The 12,208-nt window shown below is 42.0% G+C and overlaps 1 protein-coding gene across 1 annotated transcript; it reads left to right on the forward strand.

Moving 5' to 3' along the window:
* Positions 1-167: 167 nt before the first annotated feature.
* On the forward strand, positions 168-11,950 carry caap1 (caspase activity and apoptosis inhibitor 1). Its single transcript, XM_083788421.1, has 6 exons — positions 168-408; positions 5,259-5,450; positions 9,159-9,243; positions 10,975-11,032; positions 11,145-11,212; positions 11,375-11,950. The coding sequence occupies exons 1-6, from the start codon at positions 301-303 to the stop codon at positions 11,857-11,859; spliced, it is 996 nt and encodes a 331-aa protein (XP_083644547.1). The 5' UTR covers positions 168-300; the 3' UTR covers positions 11,860-11,950.
* Positions 11,951-12,208: the final 258 nt, after the last annotated feature.

Raw genomic sequence — 12,208 nt, forward strand, 5'->3', positions numbered from 1 at the left:
CTTTTTTATTTAGTTTGATTTTGTACTGCATCATTTTGGAATTTAAAACTCCAGTCCAGGTGGTGGCGGTAATGCACCTTAAATCGTTTGCCAACTGCCAATACTAAACCCGGTAGAAGAAGCCGCTTTCTTTCTGACGTAAACAAGATGCGACGTTGTTGTGCAAATGTGCACGGAACTTTTCTTGAGCAGCTCTGTGAGTGTGTGTGACGAATGCCTGCGAGAGAGAACAACTGAACGAGCAACAAAGGGGAAAACAACAAACTCAGACCGACTCGTCTTTTCCAGAGAGAAAGAAGAATGCTCAAAAAGAAATGTACCAGCAGAGAAAAGAAAAGGAAACACGCTCAGCCTGAGGAGCAGCAGCATGTCGACAGAAGACGCAGATGCACCGAATCCAGTGTGGAGGTGAGGTTTTGTTGTTGTGTGGTTACTGTGCCTGCACTGCGTACACCAGCCATACACGATGATGATAGACTAGCCTAAGATTTAGACTCTTGTAGATGTATTTATTTGTCGATTCTGACGCCCCCGCCACGAGAACGGCTCGAGCTGTTTAATATTAATTTAATACCCATTCAAGTTTGAAGCCGGCATTAACGTTTCGAGCGTCCACACTGCCGGTTATGTTAATTATGCATGTTGTCCAGAAGAGAGCGGTAGCGCTCCGGAGTCAGGACAAGGCTGTAGCCTGACAATCTGCCGAGCCTTTGATCCACCGTAGACATGTTATGAGCTACTTTCTGTCAAGAACTTCTGCTGGAGTTTGGAAGCATTCGTCGAAGTCTTTGTACGTTTTTTACGTCTCTAAATGTTTGTATGTCTTTAAATGTTTTGATGAATTGAACAATGTGGACCCTGTTGTAAACAAGTGTAATGCTTAATTGGGTCGTCCACTCACAGTTGACAGTCTTTGTATTGAGTTTGTGCTTAAAATGTACTGTAAATTCTACAAACTGTTAATAAATATTTCAATCAATCAATCAATTGATGAATTGAATAAGGTGGACCCTCTTGTAAACAAGTGTAATGCTTAATTGGGTCGTCCACTCACAGTTAACAGTCTTTGTATTGAGTTTGTGCTTGAAATGTACTGTAATTCTGCAAACTGTTAATAAATATTTCAATCAATCGGTCCTGCGTAGGTAGTGGTACCACCTGTTTCGAATTTGCACATAATGCAGGAGGCAGCAGCGCGACCCGATAAAAAAACGAGTGCTTCCAAACTGCAACACTTAGAAAAATAATCACATGTACAAAATGTATTGACAGAAAGTAGCTCATAACATGTCTACGGTGGATTTTTATGAAACAAAAGCTTGGCAGATTGAAAGAGGATCATGAATTATCCTCCAGTAAAGTAAAAGTACCTCAAAATTGTACTTGAGTTACTTTACAGTACACCACTGAGTTTGAGACCAGATTCATGGACGCCATCCGTCTTTTCCCGTTTTGGCTGGCCTGGCCGTGGCGGGCCCCGGCAGGCTTGCAGAGCTCTACTACAAACTACAGCTGTTGAACACGTCAACACAGCCAAATAACACGTACCCGATAGCTTGCTTTACCAGAAGTTCATTATCCTATTATCCTCAAAGCCTGATCCAACCCTGCTCGCTCAGATCAGATCATGGGAAGCTGGCAGAACTTTAACAAAAACACCCGGGACAACGCTCCACACGTCCTAGACTCTTGAACTCCCCATTGCAATTAGAACGGCAGACTCCAAATCTTCCAGTTAAGACTCACCTCTTCAGACTCCACTTAGCCTGTAGCACTTGCCCTATAGTCGGGGGCCCCGGGGATTTTTTGGTTCAGATTCTCGCAAATTCGCCAAATTTGGCACAGATGTTGTCCATACCGTACTTAATCATTTTAAGATGGGTGCCAAGATTGGCGCCCCATGGTACTGCCATATTGCGCAATCCAATATGGCTGCCACCCGAAAAAAACCGGAAAGTCATAGAATCATAAATGATACCACTTTTTAGAGGGTTTCTGGGTCGTAGAATCTGATTCTGGTGTTGTTTTAATGATTTGAGGTCAAGATTACCCCTCAAGGTCAAGTTTACTCATCAAAGTTAGTATATAAAGGTAATATTGGGGTAAAATCCAATATTTCTGGTGCGCCATGCCAGATGCTACCCCCAAAAAGTTATTTTTTTTCCATTATAAGTTGTAGTTGTATATGTATCAATGTTTCACAACTCAAAACAGTAGATTGTTTATTATAAACAACAAACTAATACAAGTCCAACTTCAACAACAGTAAACAACAGTAGGGGACAATGTAATCAAAATAGTTACTCCGTAAAACTTGCTAAAATCTAAAAGTTAGATCACAATGTTGTCTTTCACATTCTTTGTGTCTCCATCCCTTGCAAGGTGTGGAGTTACTGGCTGTCATCTTCATTATTAAGGCACCCACCTTCGCATTTGCAGAGGATTGTGCATCGGACACCGATGCGGTGGCATTTGCACCTTCCCATGCATCCCTTGAGGCAGCCACAGCGCACAAGAAGGTCACATGCTGCTGATGCATCACTAAGAGTGGTCCACAGTGGTTGCCATGTGCCAGTGCCATCTTTGTGCCAGCCCCACTCACTGAAGTCAGGAATTTCCTGCTGGACAGAGGTCGTCTGATTCCAGTAGAAACTTGCCTGCAGTAGCGCTCGCTTGACATGCTGGAACAGTGCAGCTTGGGTAGGTGGGAGGTTTTCCAGTGATCTACTTCCAGTGGTGAAGAGGCAATGTCTGGCCTCATTGACACCAGCTGCACCACACCCCTTGCTGTACATGAGCACGACAAATCGTTCAATGTTCTGCATAGGACCCCTCTCACCCCAACCACAGTCTGTTTGCCCTCCTCCCCTCTGGGAGACGTTTTAGGAGCCTTGGTTCCAAGTCCAGCAGACTTAGGAACAGCATCTTCCCCTCCACTGTCATCTACCTAAACTCCTCATCCACTCCTTTCCCTCCCCCAGTGCCAGCCCCCCCTCCAACCCAGACTCATCCTAGTCTGTAACACTATGTGGACTCATGCGATATGGCCACTGGACTTGTGGAATATGGTCTCTGGACCTTAGTTTAGCACTGGGCCACGTGCAATAAGGGCTACGTGCAATATGGACAGATCATGTTTTTCTTCTTCCTCCTTATTTATTACTTATTTAAATGACTACTGCTCAGTTCATTACTACTGTACTACTGTAATTAATGTATCCTCCTTGCTGACATGTTTGCACTATTGGTGAGATGCGAAAATACTTTTCGCTGTGCTGTACTTGTACTGTACATTGACAATAAATTGAATCTCTCATCTCATATGCACAGACTCAAGACTGAAGAGGTCAGGGGTGTTTGTGAGAGCAACTAGTGTGTTGGTGAGGTCTGGTATGCTTCTCCAGGCTGCCCAAGCTGTCTTCTTGCCACATCCAAGAAACTGGGAAGTTGTGTCACACCCTGTTAAGCTGTGGAAGAGGGGTAGTGCCAATGACTTTGATGGACCGAGATCAGAGTAGATGGTATGGACTGGTATGTCACGATATTTGTGGGTGGGTGGGTAACTCTAACTCTGGGTGGGTTTCGGTACTGGTCGAAAATATCGTGACATACCAGTCCATACCATCTACTCTGATCTCGGTCCATCAAAGTCATTGGCACTACCCCTCTTCCACAGCTTAACAGGGTGTGACACAACTTCCCAGTTTCTTGGATGTGGCAAGAAGACAGCTTGGGCAGCCTGGAGAAGCATACCAGACCTCACCAACACACTAGTTGCTCTCACAAACACCCATGACCTCTTCAGTCTTGAGTCTGTGCATATGCAGAACATTGAACGATTTGTCGTGCTCATGTACAGCAAGGGGTGTGGTGCAGCTGGTGTCAATGAGGCCAGACATTGCCTCTTCACCACTGGAAGTAGATCACTGGAAAACCTCCCACCTACCCAAGCTGCACTGTTCCAGCATGTCAAGCGAGCGCTACTGCAGGCAAGTTTCTACTGGAATCAGGCAACCTCGGTCCAGCAGGAAATTCCTGACTTCAGTGAGTGGGCTGGCACAAAGATGGCACTGGCACATGGCAACCACTGTGGACCACTCTTAGTGATGCATCAGCAGCATGTGACCTTCTTGTGCGCTGTGGCTGCCTCAAGGGATGCATGGGAAGGTGCAAATGCCACCGTATCGGTGTCCGATGCACAATCCTCTGCAAATGCGAAGGTGGGTGCCTTAATAATGAAGATGACAGCCAGTAACTCCATACCTTGCAAGGGATGGAGACACAAAGAATGTGAAAGACAACATTGTGATCTAACTTTTTGATTTTAGCAAGTTTTACGGAGTAACTATTTTGATTACATTGTCCCCTACTGTTGTTTACTGTTGTTGAAGTTGGACTTGTATTAGTTTGTTGTTTATAATAAACAATCTACTGTTTTGAGTTGTGAAACATTGATACATATACAACTACAACTTATAATGGAAAAAAAATAACTTTTTGGGGGTAGCATCTGGCATGGCGCACCAGAAATATTGGATTTTACCCCAATATTACCTTTATATACTAACTTTGATGAGTAAACTTGACCTTGAGGGGTAATCTTGACCTCAAATCATTAAAACAACACCAGAATCAGATTCTACGACCCAGAAACCCCCTAAAAAGTGGTATCATTTATGATTCTATGACTTTCCGTTTTTTCCGGGTGGCAGCCATATTGGATTGCGCAATATGGCAGTACCATGGGGCGCCAATCTTGGCACCCATCTTAAAATGATTAAGTACGGTATGGACAACATCTGTGCCAAATTTGGCGAATTTGCGAGAATCTGAACCAAACGGTCCTTTTTTCCCCCCGGGGCCCCCAACTACTAGCCTCGACGACCTTGCAGGCTTATATGCAAAGGCTAAAATATGTATTTAGATAGCATGTTGCCATGTTATGTATACAGATGCCATGTCATTATTGACCTGGCATACTATAGTCTATTGTTTATAGTTTCAATGTACAGATTATTGAATTTCTTTGGAAACTGCTACTGTTAGACTGATTTATAGGTTATTGGTTTAGATCACTTTCTATGCATTTGATGTATTACCGGCTTGTGTTGTCCTTGCTTACTGTAAATTGCTCTGCATTAAGAGTGTCTGCTAAATGCACACATTGTAAATAGCATAATAATGTTTCCTAACCAGGCCCATTTTATGTAATCTATATGAAATGTCCTTGAACGAGCATGTGCCTCCTTCCAAAATAGGACTCTAAAGATGATCTGGCAGACGCAGAGCTGGATAAGATTGGCAGTGACATCGAGGAGGGCGGGCTGGACCTTAGTGTACCATTCCAGCCCATCAGTGCCTATGTGACTGACAGGAAGGAGATGCTGGGGCAGTGTTTCCAGGTGTTAGGGGAACGGAAGCTGCAGAAGATGCTACCTGATGAGCTGAAGGTGAGTTTTGTGTGTGTGTGTGTGGTTTTCTGTGTTTGCCTGGTTTATTTTTGTTTGAAGACAGACATATTTGTACTTTCATCATGTGCTGAAGGGCGGGCTCTATGGTGATTGAAGTGTGATATTTTTGAAAATGTATAAACATTTTTATACATGTAAACAAGTCTGACGATTGTGCAAAAATAATTGCTATCAAAGAATTGTGATTATGTAATAATTGTGACAGGCCTACACATGGAGTGTTCCAATAACATGACATCATAAAAGTCAGCTGAGGAAACAAATAGTTTCCAGGTCATTTGTCAGTCTGTATGGGACAAATTAAGTTAAAGGGGAGTTTATACTATGTCACAGTGTAGTGGGACATGGGGAACAGGACTAGTGACGTCATGTCAGACTTAAGATTCAGGGGTTAATTCCGCCTACTTTCAATGCCATTTATTTATGTGTAATAACATCAGTCTGTAGTTCTATGCTTGTTGAGTAAGCAGCAAGTACTCGTGACCGTGGTACTGTGTAGACTGTAGAGTCTAGACTGTGTACATTAAGTTCATCTCTTGTCTATCTCTAACTTGTCTGTCGCTCTAATTTAGCAATGGTGCTGCGTTGTGTGTTGCAAATTGCAATGGCAAACAAGTCTTCAGACGTAGTTACAAAATACGGAGATATCAATATCAACTAACACTCTGTGTATACCCCAGTGAAATGTCAAGAAGGCATGAAGATGTGAAAAAAGAGATGCCACCCAAGGGAGTTTATAATTTATACAATGTGTGAATGTACGGACTGAACCGTCACCGGATGGGTCATTGTTCTAGACCTTGTCATGCTGTTTAGATCACTGGTTCCCAACCTTTTCTGGCTGTGACCCCCAAAATAAAAATATTTGAACTGGGGACCCCCTCACCCTGACCCATAGAACCCTTAGAACTGCAGGAGTTGGGGCATAGAGCACCGAAGTCCTGACGTCACTCGCTCATCCCCTGGTTCTGCCTGGTTCACGGAAGTCATTTCTCTATGGAGAATTACATGGGGCCATCTTAAAATCGTTTCATATAACCATTGTGGTCCAAAAATAAACAAGTTGTCTCTGCATTATTGTCAGGGAGGTGTCTCTGTAGTCTGTATCGTTTATGACAGTCAGTCACTCATATTTGATGCAGTCTGTTCTAGTGAAAATGTAAATAATTCAGTAGCAGTAACAATAGAGTTATCTCTCAGTCAGTTGATTCTTCTTATCCATATGAGTGTAACGGCCTGGATGACATGTTTATTTTTCAAACACAGTTCTTATATGAGGCGGGCTAAAATCCCCCTATGGGGATTACAATGCGAATTAAAAGGTGCATGAACCCGTGCATTTGCGCTATGTACCGATATTGACATCAGACTTCGGTGCTCTATTACATTTTGTTTGACTCAGTTCCACAGATAAAAAATTGGAAAATAGCAGATTTACAACTTCACAACGCCTCGCAATGCATGTGTCCTTCTCTAAAACATGCAGGGGCCTGTTTCACGAAACTTGGATTAACTAATCCAGGATTTAGGCCAAAACCAGGCTTTTTAAATCCTGATCTTTACAGCCTGGTTTATTCCGTTCCACTAAAGCCAAGCAAGGCTCAGAATTGGCGGATTTGGCGAGCCGGGATCAGCAAGCCTGGCTTAATAGACAGTCTGGCTTTTTGTCTCTAGACCCATTATGTAGATCACAGATTTACTGATCCTTCTTCTTCATGGGGTATTAAGGCAGTTTGCATCCTTAATAGTTGCATTACAGCCCCCTTCTGTATATCTCATTATCTTTACTAATCTATTCAAGACTTACTGATACAAGGACTTAAGCTTCTAAAATAAATACTGCTGCTGTAATTAAAGAGAGAACATACTCTCAATAGTGGATAGACTGAATGATTAACTACCCCAAAAATATAGTTTACATTTTACCACTACTATTAACTTAAAACAGAATTCTTAATATTGTAAGCATAATGATATTGTCGCATTGTGATATTTGGCCATAACTCCCTCCTCTGAGGGAGCTACCTTTGGGGAAGGGGGTTGTTGTCCAGACAGGGGCCAGACTGGTGAGGGTCATGGGTTCATGTAGCATGCCAAAGTTTGTGCTATTGCCATTGAGAATGCATTGGGCGTTTAAGTTAAATAACTCAGAAACTACAAAACATTTCAAAGTAAAAAGTTCCAGCATGTGTCTCCACAGTAAGCTGAATTTTACAAAGTGTGAATGGAGTTTTTAGGTGAAAGTGATTTTTTGAAGTGCCACTATCTGCCTATAAATGTCTCAAATTTGAAAGCACTATATTTCTAAAACTATGAAACATTTCAAAGATTCCTTTTCAGGCACACATGTCCACCGTAGGATGAACCTAAATAGGTTTGAATGGGGTTTCTAGGTGTAAGTATGTAGGACTAGTAGTGGGTGAAAGGTTACAATGGTAATATGTTGTAAAACAATGAGTAATGGTAATATTTAGTGGTTTTCACTTTTACAAATAAATAAAAAAATAATATAATAATTCTTCTTAACCGTGCACTTGCACGACAGCAAACCTATTCATGGGGAACATTCACCCAAAGCAGCTGATCTACAAGCTCACAAGCTGTCATGATGTTGTGCAGCCTATACATTTTGGTTATTTGATTTTATATAGTGCTTAAATTAGTCCTTTAATGCAGACCGATACAAATAAGGCAACATAAACCCATAATAATTGAATAAATCTGGAAAACATCATTGGTTTGTGATCAGTTTGACTACTTAATGGACAGTCAAGACATCAGGATTAGGTTAAACCTGGCTGTTAGCCTGGTCCGGAGCAGGCTTAAGTCCAAAGCATTAGTTTCCATGGTAACTAATGTAGCATCACTTTCATGAAACCGAATCAAGCCTCAACATATCCAGGTTAACTGGTTAAGTTAATCTGGCAAGATCAACCAGCTTTCATGAAACCGGTTAATCACTGATCCAGGATATATTAAGCCAGGATATGTGTTAAAGCCCGGCTTAATCTCTAATCCAAGTTTCGTGGAACGGGCCCCTGATCTATGAAGAAGTAATGCAAATATTGGGACAAACAAGAAGTTGTGCTGTAAACACTGCAAAAGCATGAAGTGAAACCCACTGAAGCACAGTTCTGTTCCCTCCCCTGGAGCGAAACCATTAACAAACAGCTGTTTTATATTTGCCGTTTTCTAAAGGGATTGTGACATTAAAAAAAAGGTTTTGGAATTGTTCTTATTTTTTTTAGGTTTTCTAATCTCAATTGCACCCTAAAAACATGAACTTTTAACATTCGGTAGATTTTCTGTGATCTGGGGTTTTCTGGCTCAAACAGGTGCTCTGATTTGCCGGCAGTAAGTGACATCACTTACTGCAAATCCAATATATGTCAATGGGATTTGCCAGCAGATGTCACTGTTTCACTGTGTTGCCTGTTTTCATTGTAGCTCAAAAGTAGCTCCAAACCCCAAAGAAAACTTCAGACCACAGAAAATCCACTGAATGTTCAAAGTTCAGGTTTTTTGGGTGTAATTGATGTCATAAAACCTAAAAAGAAAAATAAATTAAAATGAATGTCATAAAACCTTTAAGGTGCTGGTGCCGCAAATTACATCTGAGGCCAGACCAACCTATGATTAATTCACAGCTTTTAATTCACAGTTTTTAAAATTCATTGTTGTCCACAGGGCTGCAGTTTAGAGGACATCAAGAAGCTCTGCCACGACCAGCTGGAGCAGCTTTCACAGAAGAACCTTCTTCAGATCCTGGGAGGTAATACCTGTGGTCCGATCTGCACCCCAGTGGTTTGATTGATTGAATACTTTATTAGGCAGAAATGTTTGTAGTGTAGTTTAATGTGAGCTTTAATCATATTCAAGTGCTTTTTTGGAGAGAAATGAAACTTTCAGTAGTAGAGCACTGCAGAGAGGAGCTCATTAATACATCAAGGAAGGCAATTATGTTTCTGCACTGTCAAATAGATCTACATCTATCCTAAGATGCTATCAAAGAAAGCTTTTTTTTTACATGGTGACTCGAGCTACGTTCTCAACAAGAAAGCATGTTTACAGTTGTTGCACAGAAATTAGAGTTATCCCGATACCATTTTTTTCAGACTGAGTACAAGTACTTCATTTGTAGTACTCGCCGACACAGAGTACCGATACGAGTACTTTATTCTTGTTGCGTAACGACTTTATTTAACCCCTTTTTCTCATAGATGCAGTTGGATCTCTGATCCACACTTGTCAGTTGTCATTTATGCTTGTAGATAGGCTGTTTTTGGCGACTTGCTGCAGTGTTGGGTCAGACTTGTTCCCGTTGCATTCGTTCAGCCTAGTGTCAATTGGATGTTTTTGGTACTCTGGTCAGAGTATCGGGGCCGGTTCCTAGTACCGAGTACGAGTACTTAAGGGTGGTATCGACCCAAGTACCCGATACCAGTATCGGTATCGGAACAACTAACAGAATTTGAGTAATTTTACATGAAAAGTAATGCCACTTTTGCACTATTGGTTGTCGGCTTTGTGTGTCGGCACACAAAGCATTATCCTCAACAAAATTATATAAAACACTATATGTACATTGTACAAACTGGAAAAAAGTGGAAGGTAAAGTGCGTCAGGCATGTTTTGAAGGAAGCCAGTGAGATATACACACACACACACACACACACACACACAGGTTGACACTAAGGTCTCAGAGGCAAGGCAAGTACAGGTCATGCCCACTTGCCCGAAAAGTTAATTGTGATAGGTACAGATACATTTTAATTACCTATTATTAGGTAATTATTTTTTTACTTTACTTGCAAATTGTGCATGAATATGGACATGCCTCAATATTTATGCAAACTATCTCAAAACGTCTTATTTGAAATTATACAGACACTTGCCCATGAGGAGTCAATTAAAACAAGCGCAAACATGAGATGTGCGATGTCAGCCTGAAACTGTTTCCATACGTCGTTTGGTCCACTGAAACCTTTACAAAATGCTAATGTCAAATTAATCACATTAGTTCACATTTAAAAGCAAACAAAGCACACAAACCTCGAAAAACAACGAGCATTTAAAATATATGCGGCAACCTGAAAGTAAACGCCACCTGCCAGAAAGTTCTATTTACTTGCCACGAGCAGTCGGGCAACCATTGAGTCCCTTTGACTATCTTGAAAACGAATCCCATTTTGAATGGCTTAACCCTGTCTTCTACCTTGAGCCATTCCAGCATGTGTTGGGATTAGGTGGGTCATGGACTCCAGGTCGAGAAGTAGTCGAATTAGTTTGTTTTGGGAGGTGTGAAGCTTAGTTTTAGTGACTTTGGGATGTTGGAGAAGCAAAAGGTGCAATCATAATCAAAGTGACATTGAATTGATCACTTTTTTCACCTGTCAGTTTATTATTATTGTTGTTCTAAGAATACAGTCCAAAAGGGTAACCTTTTTTGTGAATCTGGCATTGTATGTGGTGTTTTAAATGCATTTAATTCCATGCTACGAAGGGGAAGAGTTGACATCTGGAGATGACGATGAAAATGCTGATGCAAACTTGGAAAGCCAGTGAGTAGACTTCACTTTGCAAACTATCTTAATATGCACATTTAAGGAGTGAACTGAATGAGTAATTTCCCTTTTTTGTCTTTTCTTTTTCTTCCCTCATTTCTTCATAAAGGCAGGACAGTAATATAGACTCCACATCCTCCCTTAAAGAAGTAGGAAAACCAGAGGACCCAAAGCAAGGTACTTGCTCACGGTGTAATCATAGTCAAATGGAAATATACTGCTGGCAGGACCCAAGTACAGTCTAAATATATACTGTACAGTACATTCACTGCAAATTAAATAAACGATTGCATACAATGTTGTAAACAAACATTCAATACCTTGTCATTTTCTTGACAGAGGTCGGTGGCTCAGGCGAGGAGAATGACGTCCTCAGCATCAACGCAGACACGTACGACAGTGACATCGAGGGGCACAAGGAGGAACAGGCTGCCAAACGCGAAGAAGTCCCAGCTAAGCCAGTGGAGGTAATTAGTCCGGAATGTGTCGATCCTGTCCCAAATCCAGAACCGGTCAAAGAGGAGGGGTCTCAGGCGGCCGCACAGCCCACGGCGGCAAAGAAGGAACTGCAAAGTGACATAGACAGAAGTGTTAGTGAGATTTTAGCATTCTCGTCCTCTTCCGGCAGCGAGGAATCAAAAGAACAGAAAGCCTCGTCGTCGCAATCCACAGATGGGGGAGTACCTGATCAGAGTGGGCCTGCCTCGGGTCTGACACCAACCATCTGTCAGCCCTCCGTTCAGCAACTGGAACTCCTAGAACTGGAAATGAGGGCCAGGGCTATCAAAGCTCTCATGAAAGCCAGTGACGGCAAGAGGCCCTGAGGAGGTGAAATCTGTTTTTTTTTTCACCTTCAAAAGCACGGTTTAAAATTATTTCTAATGCTCAGAGATGTTATGATAGACTAGGGGCCGATTCATACTCCTATTTTAGAGCCGAATAAAAGTCGGTTCGGCTCTGTAGAGCCTACAATTTGACGTCATTTGAGGTTCGGGAGGGGGGGGTGGGGGGGCGGGTACCGTCCTAAAGTCGGCTCTTCGGTGCTACTGGAAATTTCTGACGAGCCGAAATTATTTCGGCACTACAGCGCCGAAACGCTGTAAAATAGGAGTATGAATCGGCCTTAATTGTTTTTTTCTTTTTTTTCAACTTGTGTACTGGGTTTATTTAGTG

The sequence above is a fragment of the Protomyctophum parallelum genome (assembly GCF_964188405.1).
Source record: "Protomyctophum parallelum genome assembly, chromosome: 18".
Taxonomy (NCBI): domain Eukaryota; kingdom Metazoa; phylum Chordata; class Actinopteri; order Myctophiformes; family Myctophidae; genus Protomyctophum; species Protomyctophum parallelum.